Below are 17,350 nucleotides of genomic sequence, written 5' to 3'. Positions count from 1 at the left end.
TTTGTAACTTAATTTAAAAGTTCTGTTCTTTCACATTGAAGGGGGTGATCTCATTCTCTGCACAACCATTCAGTATCAATTCCTGCTTTGTTTCTCTTCTTACCATGAGGCCTAGAACCATAGTTAGCGTGATGTGGGATCTTAGTTTTGAATCCTATATAAAATAACTCCAAGACATAAAAGGCAATTTACTTATGAAATTTATTTTCTTATATAAATTATGTATTTCTCTGGGCAGACAGCCTTCACCTTATTGCACTAATAGCACATCTGTAATACCAAGCTACAGGACAAGTCTTAACAAGAGGTTTGTATTCTTCAACGTAGCACTTGTCTACCAGGCACTGTAGAGAGGATGAGGAAAAGCCAGGATCCACTCAGGTGAAGAGTAGGGTGGGGGAGAGGGGCAACTTGTATACCCTTCTGACGGTTGGTTCTCTCCCAGGAAGGGGAACATGCAGAGCGTACATCTGGATTCTGGGAGCAGGGAGGAGTTGGAAGGCTGAGAAGCCCAATGCAACACTGCAGCTCAGCTCCCTTTATTTTTGAGGGAAGCAGGAACTCCTTTCATTCATTTGTAACAAATCACTCTGGTCTAGCTGATGCTTTGAGGAAACAGTGGGGAATGGGGTCATCATCAGAATTAGCAGCAATTAAGAATAGGCCATACACTGCCACAGTGTGGTGGGTATCATCCTGGCCCCAGGGACCTGAAAGCTATGTATCCAAGGGAGAACCCAGAGCTGGCTTTGGAAATCTCTTGACCGCTCATTGTGCTCAGACATCCCTGTGACCGTGTGAATTAGCAAAGCTCCGGTGTTGGATCTTCCAACCGTTGGTCAAAGCTGTAATGAGACTGAGTGTGTAGGCAGAGTGAAGGGAATGCCTGAGTAGGAGGGGAAGGCTGTCAGGGAAGGGGGCGATGGGCAGTGGACTGTAACATGATTAGGCCCTCCTTGCAGGTGGAGGCTGGGCTGCCAGGGAGTGGGGCAGGGGGAGCTGCAAGCCCCTAGAGCTCCCCTCACTCTGCCTCTGTACTACACTGAAGAGAAGTCACTCACATACTCTAAAGCACATTCTTGATACAGGAAGAAGGGCTTTGGGGGGAAGCAGTGATTTGGTTTTGGGCAAGAGCCATGTTAAGCCTTCATGAGGGCAGCGACCACAGCCTTGGCGTTGAGACTGCGGAGGTCACAGTAGGTCTGGCCAGTGCCCACAAAGACGATGGGTTTGCTTGTGATGTAGGTCATAGAAATAGCAGCTCCCACCTGAAGTGGAGAAAGGGCATACACAATCACCTCAAGGCTTCCTTATATCCCCTTGGTAACAGGAAGCTTTGGAGGCAACAACATCTCCTTAGAGCATCAGCTCCCCCGTGAAGGACACCCCTCCCCATCTCGCTTTGTCGCATACCATCCATATTTACCTTGTCATCAATGGTATCAAATTTGGTAAGGACAATGCCATCAATGAGCCGAGGTGTTTGAGCCATAGAATGGTCAGCCAAGGCTCTGTTGAACTTGACCTGTAAGGGAGAAACATGGTATAAGTACAAGTACCCCGCTGGCCAGAGCTGAGGCTGGGAAAAGGAGGAGGCCCTAGCCCTCACCAGCTGGTCCACAGCCTCGTTGCCTACTAAGGCCTCCCCCACAAACAGCACCAAGTCGGGTGTGTTGACAGTAATGAGCTTAGCCAGGGCGGTCATCAGAGGGGCATTGTCTTGCATGCGGCCAGCTGTGTCCACCAGCACCACATCAAAGCCTTGGTTACGTGCTAGAGAGAAAAAAACGTGGTCAGTTCAAAACTTCTATACTGTCCTGCTCATCCCACCTTTCTCTCAAGAAGTCGTAACCTGGCTATATTAAAAGCCTACACTTTCTTGGGCTCCGGATCTGGTTATAAGGTAGTGTGGGCAAAAACCTATTCTATGCTTGGCCACCAAGAACATTCACGAAAATATGGCAACAGAATAAAAGAGAGCAAACAGAGGTTTCCCTGGGTGAGATATGTTAGTTCTGCTCACAGTTAGCTACTCCTCATGGCAAGTTCTCCATCCTGACTTGCTACTGAGCAGTAAGTTGGTAGGAGGGGAACCCTTGACCCTCTGCGAATCACAAGGGAAGCCCAGGAGGTAAGGGGCCCTCAGCAGCCCCTCCCCGCTCCCGCACCTTCCTGTGCACCATACCAAAGGCAATCGCTTCCATGGCAATGCCCGCAGCGTCCTTGCCGTAGCCCTTTTCAAACAGCTGCACCATCGTGCGGCCACCATGGTTCTCCGGGGGGTGTAGGGCACTCAGGCGCCGGGTGTGTGTGCGCAGCTGCTCCACAGCCCCGGCACGAAATGTGTCGCAGGCAGCAATGAGGACGCTGAAGCCATTCTCTAACAGCCAGAAGGAAATCTGTGCAAAAGCAACAAAGAAATTGGTCCCTCTGGTTCTAACCAGAGTCACTAAGACATGGAGCATGAAAAAAGGACGTCAGAGACCGGTGGGGAGCTGTACTGACCTTGGCAAGATTAGTAGACTTCCCCACTCCATTAACACCACAGAAGGTGACAACGTAAGGGCGCTGATGACGCTGGGCATCGACGCTGTGGCTGCAGAATCTGTACCAAGGACTCTTGTAGGGCTTGCTTTACTGTGGAAGTCACCGCTGAAAGGGGGTGATGGATCTGTGAACCCCAAGGAATGCACTCCCAAGAACACCCAACACCTAAGGGAACTGGGATCTGGAGGACACAAGGATCTTGTCCCAGGAATCCAAAAACCACATGTGATAGGTTCCGAGCACTTTACAAGTGTTAACTCATTTAGTTCTGATAACCCTTCAAGTCTAAGTGACGCAACAAGACGTTTTGAGGTGAAGGACTCTGCCAAAAGCCACACACCTAGTAGCAATGGAGATCGATGCGCTTAACTTCCTGGTACACATAATGCCTTGAGCACTTTCTGGTTTAGGGAGATACTTACTGCTGAATGTCCCCATCACCTTCCCTTCAAGCTTGTTGGCCACAGATTCACAGAGCTGGACTGCAATGTCTGCTGCCACATTCTTAGCTGGAGAGACAGAGACAGGTGTGTGAGTGCCATGTCAACAGTAAACAACCCTATGGTAGAGGAGAACGCGAGGTGGTTCTACTCTCCACCACCCCCACCCCGTGAGTCCGCCTGTTCCTCAGAACTCACCAATGAGATGATCACGCATCTTATCCAGCACAGATTCCATGTCTTCACGACTCAAGCTCTTGGACCCCACAAGGCCCTTCAGCATCCCAAACATGCCACCCAGAGTTCCCTTGGTAGCACTGCAGGTACAAGAGATTATAGATACATATAAAGCCAGTGGGCAGGAGTCAAGTCTTAATCCATTCTGGAGCCCCCCACACCACCCAACACCTGAAATTCCCCTACCTGGGTTTGGTGGCGTTTTGAGTAGTCACTTCATCATCTGAGCTGCTGCAGTCCAGATCCTGAAGCTGCCCCCCAGTCCCTCGAATCTGGAGGGTATAGGGAAAGGAACAAGATGGGATCAAGAACACTGAGGGCCAAGGGAAAAGCAGCCCTGGATTTAGCCTGTCCTCATTCCTCCGTCTCTGATTTGGAAAACTCCAAACGTAAGCCACCCCTTCATTCATAGAAACCAAAAGTACTGCCCTCCTAGTCTCTACCCCCTCCCCAGTTTCTTATTAATGGTAACTCGCACTGGCCCGTTGCCTCTTACCAAGTTGATGTCCTCAGGTGGGGGGGCAACCTCAGGGGCTCCATTGGTGGTGGGAGTGCTATAATCCAAGACTTCCTTGTTAGCACAGCCACCCAGTGCCCACACCCGGGGTGCTTTTTTGCCCTTCTCCTTTGGAGCATCTGATTTCGTGGACTTGCTGTAAAAGGTTACAGCACAAAGCGTTATGGTGAAGTGGGAGAGGAAACATCCATCCAAGAGCCAGAGGCAAGCTCCCTTGCCCCCAACATAACTAGACAACAGTATTTATGGTGAAAGAACGCTCACCTGGACTTCTCCAGACCTCTCCCATGCTTCTGAATAAACTCCTCTCGCTTCCTGCGTATTAGCTCCTCTTTGGAAAGTTCTACCCCATTCTCAGGCCCCACTGGGAGACCTGACTTTTCAGCAGGAACTGCTTTGCTGGTAGCCAAAGAGCCATCAGAACCTGTTAGGAGAAAACTCACTGGAGAAAAATGACCAAATTCCAACAATGGGAAATAGTCTTCCAAACCCAAATTATTATTATCCAAATTATTAAGAGGAAACTAGGAGCAAACATCTTGGGGATGACAAGGACTGGGCATGATAGGGTGATGGGCACTGAGCAAAGACAAGCAATGACAGGGAAAGACAGGGAACAACTTCAGTCCTTACTGCCATGTTAACTTTTCATGCCCCTGTATGTCCAAGGAGCTCAAACTCACTCTCCTTTTTGGCCCCCTTTTTTTTGCTGTTCTTTGCTTTTTCCTTGGGCTTTTCACCCCGTGTCTCGATCATTGACCTCACAGGTTTCTTGGCCTTTTCAGAATCTTCAAATTTCTTCATGGTAGTGGGAGCACGGATCTTACTGCTCTCCTCTGCTTCACTAGAGAGAAGAGAACGATCAAAGTCCCAAAAAAAGGACCCTCACACCAAGAAGTCAATTAGAACTGGGCAGCAAATTCAGGAGTGTGTTTCAATACAATTTACTACCCTTGAACCACCCTCAGGAAAGAAGGAAGCTCATCAGGTCATGCAGAGGGGTGGCCTCTCACCGAAGGAGCTGCAGGAAGTCATTCTGGAAATCGAAAGTGCCATTCAATAGACTTAAAGCACTTTGCTGTTGGATCTCTGTGCGGTACTTGTCCCGAAACAGCCGGTGCACATCATCTATCAATTTGTCTACATACGTCAGTGTTAGGATCTTCTGAAAACCAACCTGTTCAGGGAGAGAAACAGAGCCAACAGATCTGCTTACAAGCCAACTCCACCAAGGCCTCCTGAGACTGGCTCAGCAGCCTGGCAGGTTTCCTGACCTGAGGTGCAGCCAAGCTCTCTGACTGGGCACAGGAGCGTCTTCCCTTTCCCCTCCACCCTCTCTCTGTCTTCTCAGTTACTTCATCATATACACCGGGAGCAATTAAGGTTCTCTTAATTATCAGGATTATGTTGAAAATGTAAACTTCTCTCTTAAATAGCTCCACTTACCACAAACACCAGCTCAAACTGGTTGTCCAGTTTATACTTGAGTGTGAGTGCCTCATGGGTGAAGGAGTTGTTACCTCCCCTTTCCTGGAAAAAAAGAGTATGTCTCAAGTTCAGACTACCCAGAAAACCCAGACTTGGGCCATTCAAGGGTTAACCTCTGGGAAAGAACCAGACACTTCACCCAAAGTCAGACCTGTCCCCAGGACAAGAGGATGCTGGGACCTTGCTCCCTAGCATCCCATCAGGGAGAAAAGGAGGTACCAAGTCGGGGAAGGGGTTAGAGGGAAGGCAAGACACGTGGAAGCCAGAAAGGACAGAATGATACGATCAGATTTATTAGCAGCTGTACACTAGTTTTTTAAAGGCTTTTTTCCATTTCACACCCAGCCTTCGAAACAACAGAAAATCAAGCTGCTGGGGGCGGGGGGTACGGGGTGGGGGGGGGGGTAAATGGAGGGAACTATGGGAAATCTCAAGAAGCGCCGGAATTCGGCTGGAGTCCCAGAAACCGAGGGGGAGGGGGGCGTCGCAAAGTTGCGGGATGGTCCGAAGGGGGCGGGAGAAAGATGCGGAGTCCTGGCAACGAGTGAGTGGCTAGTTTGGGGTAGGCCGAGAGGGTGGGAGGGAGGTGTGGGATCAGTTGAAGGGGCTATGGACCGGGTCAGGGAGCCGAGCCCAGAGTTCTGATCCCGCGGGGAGCGATACCTGCAGCAGCACAGAACGAATCAACGCATTAACGGGCCCGGTGCATGAGTCGCTCACGCCCTGGAAGCACCAGAGCACAAGCCCGCCCTTGGAGAAAATGGTGAAGAAGTCGAGCATGGCGGCAGCGGGAAAGGAGCCGGGGCCGGCGCCGGGAACTCAGGCCGCGATCGCCGCCGCTTCCTGCTGCGCCAAGCGCGGGACACGTCACACCAGCGGCCCCGGAAACCGGCTCAGCCGCACTTCCGCTTAGAGCTGTCGTGTTCTCTCTCCGCCTCCGCCCGAGGGCGCGCAGCACTGACGTAGACGCCAGGCTCGCCAATGGCGGGTGGGGGCGGGGCTGGGCGGGGCTCTCGGAGGGCGGCAGCCGATAGTTCCTGGGGGCGGGACCCGAAAGGGCTGCAGGCCAATGGGCGCGCTCCTCTGAACGGCCTGCGGCGCGGAGCAGTGACGGCGGGGTGGGCATGGCGTAGGGAGGAGATAGCGTGCGAGTCTCAAAGGGGCATCGCGTTAGAGTGGCCATGCTACGAAGGGCCTTGCGGCTAGGCTTGGGCCGGGGTCCCTTGAGCTGGGGGCTAGGCACACACAGAGGAGGCTCCACTCTGGGTAAAGTTGAGGGCAGCGGAGGGTATCGTGGTTCTTGGGTGGCCCCAGTCTCCAGCTATGTGACCTTCAGAACTCAGGACCCGGCCTACTATGGAAAGACAGTGGGTCGGCTGGGAGAAGGGGGTAAGCTTGCCTGCCGGATCTTGTAAAGCCTGAGCAGATGTGTGGATCCCAAAGATGCCCTTCTCAGGTGACAAATGCTAGATCGTTCTAAGCCTCAACTTACCACCAGCCAGGCTGATTGATTGTTTGCACAGATAAATGTGCATTAAGTCCTGCTCCTGTGCAGGATGCTGTGCCTAGTGTGTGGCTGAAAGAGGATAGAGTATATGTCCTGTGGAGGTGCCTGGAGTGTAGCTGGAAAGGGAAGACTTCAGTAGACCAGTTCAAGACTGGGTAGAAGCCGACTTGGACAGATGGTCTGCACTGCTAGTCCCCAAAGCTAGTGTAATTGGAGAAGTGCATGGAGCAGGTGGGAACTGAGATCAGCCTTGAAGGATATTGTTCACTGATTCAAGGATGGTATGTGTTCCAAGTTCTGGGGAACTGAGCAAAAGTTAGGAGAAGAGAAGTATTGCTTTGGTGCAAGGAACGAACTAGCAAAAGCCATGTAGATAAGAGTGTTTGTGTAGAAATAAGAAATGTAGTGTGGACAAGGAAGGTAAGCCCAGATCAAAGAAAGATTCAAACATTGCTGAAAAGAGTTGGGCTTTGTATTGGAGTCAGTGAAAAGACTTGGAGATTTCTGAGTTAAGTGTGAAAGATGAAAGGATTCATTTATTCAAGGCACTTAGAATGTGCCAGGTTCTGTGCTAGGCTGGAGATTCATTGGTGAAGAAGGTAGGCGTGGTACAGTATGAAGCAACTCCAAATAAACTCAAAATTGCAAATGCATTGCATGAGGTAATGAGACAGTGTGACAGGAGATTTTGACAGTGTAGGGGGCCGGAAAGCCTTTCCTGAGAAAATGATGATTGAACTGAAAGAGAAAGGAAGCAAAGCGTTACCAACAAAGAAGTGGACACGATTTCAAAGCAGAGAGAAACCCTGTGTAGATTCCCTGTGGTGGGAAGAAATAAAGCACCATCAAGGTGTGGAAGGGGCTGGAGTGGGGGAGTAGGGAGAGAGCAAGGTAAACGAGCCAGACCGTGCAGTGTCTCATAGGCCGTGTTGAAGATTTTGGACTTTTATTCTTGGAGTAACAGAAAGCCACTGGAAGGTTTTAAGTAAGACAGTATGTGATTAAGTTCGAGCTTAGAAAATATTCTAGCTATTATGCAGGAAAGAGTTGGGTGGGCAAGAGGGGGATTAGTGGGAACAATTAGGTTTTGCGTTAGTCTAGGTGAAAGCTTATGGTGGTTTGGTCTAGGGTGGTGGTAGCAGAGATGAAAAAAAAGCGGGGGGACAGATTGGGGAGGTATTTAGGAGGCCAGGCCACCGGGACTTGACAATAGATAGGACATGAATGTAGCTTTGCTGGTGGTGATGGATATCCAGGGTAAGGTGCCTCTCAGAGTATCGTGCTTCAGAGGGCACTGCCGCTTGGGGTGTGCCAGGACCTACGGGTCCAGGAGCCTGCAACATCCAAGAGGAGAGGACCATGCAGTTGAATATATGAGCCTGGGGCTCAGGGGAAAGAGCAGTCTGCACAGGAGATAAACACGCATAAGTCACCTGGCCTAGGGAGAGAGTACAGAGTGTTCGTTTTTAAGAAGCTGAATCTTGCATTGCTGGGCACGGTGCGCGAGAAGGCAGAGAGCCGAATGGCGTGCAGACCATATAGTGAAGCTGTGGAATTCTGCTGGGTACAAGCTGACCTTATGAGCAGGGTCGGCCATGGGGACAGCCAGCTCAGTGTCCTCCTAGCCCACCTTTTCTTGTGCCGATCCTCTAACCCCTTGCTGTTGGAAAGAGAATGTATGGCCTTCTGACCATAACTGCATCCCACAGACCAGAATGGAAAGTTGTCCGAGATTAAGAAGAAGATCCAGTCAGTCCTTCCTGGAGGGGCCTGGAACCCACTGTACAACACCAGCCACCTGCCCCCTGAACACTCGGATGTGGTGATTGTGGGGGGTGGGGTGATTGGCCTGTCTGTGGCCTATTGGCTGAAGAGGTTGGAGAAGCCACGAGGTGCCATTCGGGTGCTGGTGGTGGAACGGGACCACACGGTGAGGTCTGGGGGAGGCGGTGTCATGAGTGGGGCACGGACACCTATTTTATTAAAGGGCAAGGGGAGCAGAGGGGAGGAAAGACTTCAGTCTTTGGAGGTCCCAAGTCCAAAGGGACTGTGCTTTGGCTCTTGTTGAGAAATAGCCCCAGGTGCTTCTTCCCCTGAATTAGAGACTTTGGCAGTAAGGCTTTTGCTTTTGAAAGCAAATTTCGCAATGTTGGATCTTCCGGCTGCCCGCAGGTGCGGCAAAGAGAGCCTGTATTCCAGCTGTGATGGACACCAACAGCTGTCTCATCCCCCCTTCTAGGTTCTGTTACTTCTGAGGTTTTGCACACTTGTTCCTATTTTATTTTGTAAGATTTTGTTCATTTATTTGAGAGAGAGAGAGGCGCAGCACAAGTGGGGGTAGGGGCAGCGGGAGAGGGAGAACCAGACTCCTCAGAGCCCTTGATGTTGCTATTGTGTCCACTGCCAGTTAACCAAGAATCTTACTATTTCAGTCATAGCCTTCTATTTTCCAATTGGTAGATGAGATGTTAATCTCCTGCCCTCAGACTTCCAGGCCATTCCCATCTTGTGCCACGGTGCTCAGCTGTTTTAGATGACTGACTCTGCTCTGCACATCTGCTAAGAAGGATTTTAGGGGCGCCTGGGTGGCTCAGTCAATTAAGCGTGTGCGTTCGGCTCATGTCATGATCTGGGGGTCCTGGGATTAAGCCCCGTGTCCGACTCTCTGCTCAGCAGGGAGCCTGCTTCTCCCTCTCCCTCTGCCCTTCCCTCCTCACCGCCTCGTGCTCACTCCCTCGCATGCTCTTTCTCTCTCTCTCTCTCAAATAAATAAAAATCTTAAAAAAAAAGAAAAGAAGGATTTTAATAATTATCGTCCTCTTTGGGTGCTGGATGACTTGCATATGGGTTTATCTACCTCAACTCCTCTTAGATTATAAACTTTCAAGTAGGACTCCCCTCTACCTGAAGGTGCTTCTGTTGCAGGATTCTGCTCATGTGTGACGGGTTACGGGGCTCCCTCAGCTACTTTGGTCTTTCCACAGTATTCCCGGGCCTCCACCGTGCTGTCTGTGGGCGGGATTCGTCAGCAGTTCTCGGTGCCTGAGAACATCCAGCTCTCCCTCTTTTCAATTGAGTTTCTACGGAACATCAATGTACGTGCAAAGAGATTTGGGGGTTGGGGTGGCGACCACTCCTTTAGCCCAGAGAGAGGAGCCGCCCAGCTGGCCAGGGCAATCCGGGAGCAGAAGCAGTTCGGGCAAGTAGGAGTTAAGACCTCTGGTTCTGTCCCTAGTGGTGGTACCCAGAGGAGGAGGGCTCCTCTCAGTCTCGGGAGCTATGGGGAGGAAGCCAGGAGAGCCCTCCCTCCGTTCTTTAAACCAGCTTCTTCTGAAGAGCTTTTTTTTCTTAATTTTTTTACACACAGGAGTACCTGGCTGTAGTCGATGACCCTCCCCTAGACATCCAGTTCAACCCCGCAGGTTATCTCTTGCTGGCTTCGGAAAAGGGTGCTGCTGTCATGGAGAGCAACGTGAAGGTGCAGAGGTGGGTGCCCGGCACGCACCCGGGAAGCTCGGACACCGAGTGAGGAACTGGGATGGGCGAGTTGATCAGACAGGTCCCTGTGTGGAGGCTCAGTCTGCCAGGTAGCACAGACAAGGTCTCCGGTACCCTGTGCTGTCACACAGATGTGGACCACACGCTGCTGCCGTGGTTCCGAAATCTGCCAGATCCTAAGAACCACCTGGAAAAATCCCACGCCTTAAACACCAGAACCTCTAGGGAAGGGCCCAGGAATCGGCACACTTTTCCTGTAAGGGCCAGATAGTCAACGTTTTAGGCTTTTGGGGTCATAGGCAGTCACTCAGCTCTGCCGTTGGAACAAAAGCAGCCATAGACAAAACATGGATAAAAATGTGAACGGACGGGTGTGACTCACGTACAGAAATGCAGGCAGCAGGCCAGTTTGGGCAGCCCCTCTCCTGAGTGTGTCTCGTGGTTGGTCAAGAGTGCATGTGTTTAACAAATAGACTTGCAAGTCTCCCTAGGGACATCAGGTAATGTCCCAGATGCAGCATTTACTCATGTAGCCACCCCAACATCCCATTTTACATGTGGGTAAACTGAGGCACAAGGCACTAGTCAGTGGTAGCGCTGGGATTCGAACCAGACAGTCTAGCTTGCGGGTGTGTTCTTTCAGGATCCGTGTTGTTGTGTTTGGGGGACAGTGTCCCATAGGATATCGTGCTGGTGGACAGGACTGCACTAGAAAGTGGACAGGAAGGCCATTCCAGGCAGAAGAAGGGAACAAGGGGAGGGAACAAAGTGACCTGCTGTGTTGTGAAAGAACATGGAATAGTTAGGGGGTGGCAGGGCATTTAGTGTGGCCAGGGGGATACTAGGGTGTAGGAAAGGAAAGCGGGGTCAGGTGACGAGGAGGCTTGGTCTTCACCCCCTCAGCAAGGAGGAAAACTTGGGGAGTTTGGGGCAGAGAAGTGACACAAATGAGGCGCAGTCCCCACGTGAGGAGTTGGGGCCCGTACTTCTCCCTCTGCGAGCTCCCCCTCTCTGACACACCTGCACCCAGCCGCACATTTCTCTCAGGCAGGAAGGAGCCAAAGTCTGCCTGATGTCTCCTGAGCAGCTGCGGAACAAATTTCCCTGGATAAACACAGAGGGCGTGGCGTTGGCGTCCTATGGTGAGGCCTGCTTGCAGAGGGGCTCAGGGGTCGCGGGGCGCCTCAGGTTGGGAGTCTCGGCACCCCCGGGCCGTGCTAGCTCTCTGTCCTTCCGCAGGGTCTGACTCTGATGCCTTGGGCAACATGCCTTTCCGTGGCTTACGAGCCCTAAAGAGGGGTCAGGGGCGCGGGAAATCCAGTAGAAGAGGAGGGTCCTAACCCCGCCTCATGAGTCCTCTTGCTCATCACAGGGATGGAGCACGAGGGTTGGTTTGACCCTTGGTGTCTGCTCCAGGGGCTTCGACGAAAGGTCCAGTCCATGGGGGTCCTCTTCTGCCATGGAGAGGTGACACGTGAGTCTGAGGTCCATACTCCTTCCCTCTGCCAGCCGGGGTGCAGGCGTGGATGGGCTCTTACCCTCACTCACGGGCTAAGCAAGAGTTGGTGGGAAACGGGGTTCTCCCTGAGGGCTGGTCCCAGCCATCCTGACTCTAGCTCTTAACTCGGCTTGTCTGCGTGACTTACGATGTGCTTGAAGGTCTCCACATGCTCGTGTCCTGTGTGTGGCCAAGTTCATCCTGGTTACCCCATCTCTGTGGGAAGGCCCCGGCCTTCCGGCTTGCTTTCTCATGAAACCCATGCAGTCCCACTCCTGGCCTCTTCAGGCCTCAGGAGTTTTGTTTTTTTTTCCCGCAGGTTTTGTCTCTTCGTCTAGCCACGCGGAGACCACAAGTGGGGAAGAGGTGACTTTGAAAAGGATCCACGAAGTCCATGTAAGTTCCCAGCCTGTGCACCTTCCTTACCAAAGCAGAGGGATAACTGTCATTTCGATCTTTTTCTACCCACTTCCAGTCTGGGTAAACTAAGGCTCGGGAAGCAATGTACCTCTCATGGTGCCCAGTGTGTGGGCCAGGCCCTCCCTCCCCGCCCCCTCTGGCATCTGCAGGTGAAGATAGACCGCAGTCTGGAGTACCAGCCCGTGGAATGTGCCATCGTGATCAACGCAGCAGGGGCCTGGTCTGGCCAGATCGCAGAGCTGGCTGGTGTCGGGAAGGGCCCACCTGGCACCCTGCAGGGCACCAAGCTACCTGTGGAGCTGAGGAAAAGGTGACTCCCATCTGAGGGGAGGCTGATGAGAGGGGGGTAGAAACAGTGTAAGAGTTTGTTAAATGTGGTGGGAAAGGGGGGCTGCTCTTCCCACCATTTCCTAACCTGCTGGTCATGGCAGGTATGTGTACTTCTGGCACTGCCCCCAGGGACCGGGCTTGGAGACCCCGTTCGTCATAGATGCCAGTGGGGCCTATTTCCGCCGAGAAGGATTAGGCAACAACTATCTGGGTGGCTGTAGCCCCACTGAGGTAAGCTAAGCAGCGTTTGGGGGGCTGGGCAGGAGACATAGGCCAACTGTCATTAAAGAGTCAGGCTTTGGGGCGCCTGGGTGGCTCAGTCAGTTAAGCCTCTGCCTTCAGTTCAGGTCATGATCCCAGGGTCGTGAGATCAAGCCCCACATCGTGGGGAGCCTGCTTCTCCCTCTCCCCCTGCTCGTTCTCTCTCGCTTGCTCGCTCGTTCGCTCTCTCAAATAAATAATAAATAAAATCTTTAAAAAAAAAGAAAAAGAGTTAGGCTCTTTGGAGGGCCCAGCGCTGTTACTGATGTTCCAGTCCCTCCGGGTTTGAATTGGGATCTTTCCTCCCCGCCCCCCACCTACTGAAGGGATTGAGTAAAGGGGTCGGTGAGGTCTGGGTCAGCCCTTGTGTCCCAGGCAGTATAAGCCATGTCCCCACCTCTTACCACAGGAGGAGGAACCGGACCCAGGGAACCTGGAGGTGGACCATGATTTCTTCCAGGACAAGGTGTGGCCCCCTTTGGCCCGGAGGGTACCGGCTTTTGAGACTCTGAAGGTAACTAAGAGGCAGATGAGCCTGGAGCACCTCGGTCCCTTTGGAAAGCCTGTCCACTGCCACACGCCTTCCACCTCACAGCTGCTAAGGACTCGTGGTCTAGGGACCCAGCCCATCGACCCCTCGGCAGCTGGGAGAGGCTGCTGCGCCTGACCCCTGAGCAGGAGTGAGGGTGGCGTGTGTCGGCACCTTCCTGGGAACCCCAGCGTCTTGTCCCCCCGCAGGTTCGGAACGCTTGGGCTGGCTATTACGACTACAACACCTTTGACCAGAATGGTGTGGTGGGTCCCCACCCACTCGTCATCAACATGTACTTTGCCACGGGCTTCAGTGGCCATGGGCTCCAGCAGGCCCCTGCCGTGGGGCGAGCTGTGGCAGAGATGGTGCTGGACGGCCACTTCCAGACTATCAACCTGAGCCCCTTCCTCTTCAACCGCTTTTACTTGGGAGTGAAGGTCCAGGAACACAATATCATCTGAGCCTGTAAGCTCTACGCTGGGCCCCACTGCCCCATCCGTCACCCTTGGCTCACATTCACGGCCTCCTCGCTGTGGCTTCCACCCCAGCACCAAGCCAGGCTCTCCCCCACCCTCCTCTCCCGACACCTTGCTCTTCCTGTCCCCACAGGGCTAGGCAGGCAGGCCGACTGTAGGCTTGGAGGGGCACTGCGCCTGAGGCCCAGGCCAACAGAGAGTGATGAGGTGAGACCCCAGGACTGATCTCTGGCTGGGGCCAAGGCTGCCCTGCAAGGTGGTGCAGTGGACAGAATACCTGAGCATGTGCCCCAAGCCTGGCTGCTTCCTGGTCCTGACCCAGAAAGATTGCCTCTGCCCCTCTTGGCAGGCTCCAGCAGAGCCCAGCAGGGAGCATTGCGGGGCGGTCTGGCCCAGATTTAGTAATTGTTTGTCCTATTCATCAGTCAATAAATGTGATCACCCTTTCCATCCAGGCTTCTGTCCTTTGTGCTTTCACCTCCCAGCACTTGCTTCTGAAGCACCCACTAGCCTTTGATACCAGGCTGGGAGGAGCATTCTTTTTTTTTTTTTTTTTTTAAGATTTTATTTATTTATTTGACACAGGGACAGCCAGTGAGAGAGAGACAAGCAGGGGGAGTGGGAGAGGAAGAGGCAGGCTCCCAGCAGAAAAGCCTGATGCGGGGCTCGATCCCAGAACGCCGGGATGACACCTTGAGCCGAAGGCAGATGCTTACGGACTGAGCCACCCAGGCGCCCCCAGGAGGAGCATTCTTAAGTCCTAGGTGTAGACATCTTGTTTGCAAACGAATGCTTCCTCTTCCTGAGTCCCTGCAGGAGTTCGGCTGTAGAGGGTAGGGAAGGCATCGTTCATTTCTTCCCCGTTTATTCAGCTCCAGCTCTTGGCCAGGCCCAGGGCTACATATTAGGGATATACCAGCAGGCAAGGCATACTGTATGTATGTCCTCACTGGAATGTTCTTATCTCTGCCCTGCGCCTCAGCCCAGATCAGAGGTAGTGCCGGGAATAAGCACAGGTCACGCACCCTCACCTCACCTGGGTGTTTCTCCATGGAGCTTCCCAGGGAAGTGGACCTCGGAGCGGAAGCTACAGGGTGAGCAGTTTAACAGAGGGGAAGCAGGGAGGAGAGCAAGGATGGGGGTGATTCCAGGCTTCAGGAAAATCTTACACAAATGCCCAGGACCAAGGGTTAGTAAGATTCAGGGGACAAGAAGTGATTTGTCCAGGTGAGATCACGGAGGGAAGGAAGAGGGGTAGTCAAAAGCGGGGCAGGGCCAGGGGCTGAAGAGCCATGCTGTGGAGCCTGGGTTGTATTCTCTGGGCTTTCAATAGAGAAGCGACATGCTCTAATTTTCCTTTTAGAAAAATCATCCTGACTGCCTTGTGGAGAATAGACTGCGATCCCAAAGGAGGAGGGCAGATGGGAGGCTGTCTCTGCAGTCCAGAGGGCAGACACAACGGGGCCTGCACTGTCATGGCAAGAAGCACGTGTATCCAAGAAGTGACAGTAGTCACGAGAAATGGGGTCAAGTAAGACTCAGGTTTTTGGCTTGGGCAGCTAGGTGTAGGTCTTGCCCTTCACAGAGGTGAGGAACACCAGGAAGGCGCAGGGTGAGGGACAAAATGAGTGGTACAGTCTGGGACATGTTGGGGCAAGGGTGCACATAGGACGTCGGGTAGAGCTGTCTAGCTGGGAGTTGAATGTCCTGTGGTGACACTCAGGACGGTCTATGCTGTAGAGATGTGGACACCATGGAAGAGAATGGCATCACCCCACAAGGGGAGAAGAGTAGGGAACCAAGGGGGGAAGTTGGAGGGACCCCACTAACATTTAAGGGATGAACCAAAGGAGAGGAAGCTGAAGAGGTGGCCAGGCAGGAGAAAAGCCAGGAGCGTGAGGTGTCCCAGGAACCTAGGAGTGGTCAGCCGTATCCATGCATGCTCGCAGGCTGGATCAGGACCGAGTAGGTCAGTGGGGCCCCCAGGGAGAGCGGTTCTGGGAAGAAATGTACCTCGGTGGGGTTTGAGGTGACAGTTGTTCAGAAGGGAGAAGTGAATGGGAGTAGAGACAGCTAGTAAAACGTTCATTCCCCCTCAAAAGCAGCCTTTGGGGAGAAGAAGGAAACAAAAGATGGGCCTGATTATCAGTGGTGTGAGGGAGGGAAGGCAGGGGAGAGGCGCCGCCAGTGAGGTAACAAGAGAAGCCCCAGGGCTGGGGGTGGGGAACAGCCAGGACTGATGAGGTGAGCAAAAGAGGAAGAGCTACCGGTGCTGAAAGACAGGAAGGAACTTGCCAGGGGCATGGGGTAGGGACTACTCAGGCCAAACCCAACATCCGTGATAGCCCTGTGAGCTGGCCTCGTCAGGTGCCCCGCGTTCAGTCACCTTGCCTTCAGTAGCGACCCCTCGTCTGTGGGTCGGAAGGAAAATGGCCTTCATCTGGCTCCTTACCCTGAAGCTACGTCAAGGTGACAAACACTGTACTTATTTATTAAGAATGCATTCATGAGGCCTCCATACTTCCACGGGCTTTATTCAAGCTCGTAGGACAGCACTTACCATGCCATCTGTCTTCCCTCTCAGTCCCAGCCTCCTTCACCTTTGCCCCACACTGAGCTGTCGTCATGGGTGGCCTCCACCTGCTCTCAGCCAGGCTCACCCGAGTGCCTGTGCCCTGCGCCCGAGCCGGAGGGCGAGCCCTGGCTTCAGCGACCTCGCCGTCTCGTGGGAGGGCCAACCCTGGTAAGCTCAACTCCAAACAACACGAGGTAGTACAGGGCTGGTAAGGAAAGAGGTGGGAAGGGCAGGGTTAGGAAAGCTGTAGAAAGGAGGCTTGTGGGAAGAGGCGCGCTTGAAGAGCACAGTAGGAAAGGAGGACACGGTGGGGGGAGAGAACCGCAGAGGTCAAGCACCCAGCAGGGAAAGCAGAGGCGTGTTGGGTAAAGGGTGAATGAAACCCTTCCGTCCTGCACTTCCTACCTACTTCATCTCACCTACTCCTCCCTGCAACACTGGGAGCCAGATACTGGAATCTGGCAATGAGTAAAGTGAACCTAGACAGGCCACATACTTCCCCAGGGCAGAGGGCTAGTAAGTGATGAACTCTGGATGCCAAGCCCAGTGATCTTACTCCGGAGCCCTCGTGTACAGCCTGAGACCACACTGCCTCCCAGGATTAGCCGCTAATTCGCTCCGCTGGCTGGTGAGAAACGTAGGAAATCAGATGGGAACGGAGATCGTGAATCTTCCATCAGTCCTCTTAAACTACCTGCATCGTCCAGCATTTTAGGTGCACAGTTGTAGGAATGTTTCCCAAACTGGTGCGCCATGGAACACTGGTGGAGAAGATACTGCTATTTCTACTGTGGTGAAACAAGTTTGGGAAAGGCTACGCGTTGTATTCGCCCCACCCCGCCCCGTGCTTTCCAATGCCCATCAGTAAGTGCGCGGGAGATTCTGCACTTGAACCCAGGACTCGGCCAGTGTCTTGCTCCTCACACCCGTGCAGCAGAGAACCGCGGGGTTTGGCATCGGCTTCCAGCCCCGGCGTCAGTGGTGTGTCCCCCCCAGACTCTGCGGTGGTGAGCCGCGCTACCAC

At 53.1% G+C, this 17,350-nt stretch overlaps 2 protein-coding genes across 5 annotated transcripts; one reads left to right on the top strand and one right to left on the bottom strand.

The window, feature by feature from the left end:
- Nucleotides 1-183: 183 nt before the first annotated feature.
- Nucleotides 184-6,100, bottom strand: SRPRA (SRP receptor subunit alpha). The gene is given in 15 exon segments (XM_040631059.1): nucleotides 184-1,268; nucleotides 1,427-1,525; nucleotides 1,610-1,773; nucleotides 2,186-2,399; nucleotides 2,506-2,587; nucleotides 2,589-2,652; nucleotides 2,970-3,056; nucleotides 3,186-3,304; nucleotides 3,411-3,496; nucleotides 3,721-3,877; nucleotides 4,006-4,165; nucleotides 4,425-4,585; nucleotides 4,755-4,918; nucleotides 5,188-5,271; nucleotides 5,893-6,100. Coding segments are annotated over 15 exon segments (1,887 nt in total). The 5' UTR covers nucleotides 6,010-6,100; the 3' UTR covers nucleotides 184-1,139.
- Nucleotides 6,101-6,341: 241 nt separating this feature from the next.
- On the top strand, nucleotides 6,342-14,199 carry FOXRED1 (FAD dependent oxidoreductase domain containing 1). 4 transcript variants are annotated; one of them, XM_040631058.1, is made up of 12 exons: nucleotides 6,357-6,618; nucleotides 8,446-8,666; nucleotides 9,721-9,831; nucleotides 10,104-10,222; nucleotides 11,282-11,376; nucleotides 11,607-11,708; nucleotides 12,052-12,128; nucleotides 12,302-12,462; nucleotides 12,584-12,713; nucleotides 13,153-13,257; nucleotides 13,482-13,740; nucleotides 13,885-14,199. In XM_040631058.1, exons 1-11 carry the CDS (start codon nucleotides 6,411-6,413, stop codon nucleotides 13,734-13,736), a joined length of 1,584 nt encoding a protein of 527 aa, XP_040486992.1. In that variant the 5' UTR covers nucleotides 6,357-6,410; the 3' UTR covers nucleotides 13,737-13,740; nucleotides 13,885-14,199. The 4 variants fall into 4 exon arrangements, with proteins under 4 accessions (XP_008686517.1, XP_040486992.1, XP_040486991.1 ...); XM_008688295.2 differs by having other exon boundaries at nucleotides 6,342-6,495; nucleotides 13,482-14,199; XM_040631057.1 differs by having other exon boundaries at nucleotides 13,482-14,199.
- The last annotated feature ends 3,151 nt before the right edge of the window (nucleotides 14,200-17,350 follow it).

The sequence above is a fragment of the Ursus maritimus genome, unplaced genomic scaffold (genome assembly GCF_017311325.1).
Source record: "Ursus maritimus isolate PB19 unplaced genomic scaffold, ASM1731132v1 scaffold_16, whole genome shotgun sequence".
Classification (NCBI taxonomy): Eukaryota; Metazoa; Chordata; class Mammalia; order Carnivora; family Ursidae; genus Ursus; species Ursus maritimus.
Note: the sequence above shows the minus strand (reverse complement) of the source record. Positions and strands in the feature narration are given on the sequence as shown.

What these genes read in the sequence shown, in the direction of transcription:
- FOXRED1 (XM_040631058.1), top strand. Translation starts at nt 6,411, where the DNA reads ATGCTACGAAGGGCCTTGCGGCTAGGCTTGGGCCGGGGTCCCTTGAGC. An exon ending in AAAGGATCCACGAAGTCCAT is followed by an intron (nt 12,129 to 12,301) that starts GTAAGTTCCCAG and finishes TGGCATCTGCAG; the next exon opens with GTGAAGATAGACCGCAGTCT. An exon ending in CCTGTGGAGCTGAGGAAAAG is followed by an intron (nt 12,463 to 12,583) that starts GTGACTCCCATC and finishes TGGTCATGGCAG; the next exon opens with GTATGTGTACTTCTGGCACT.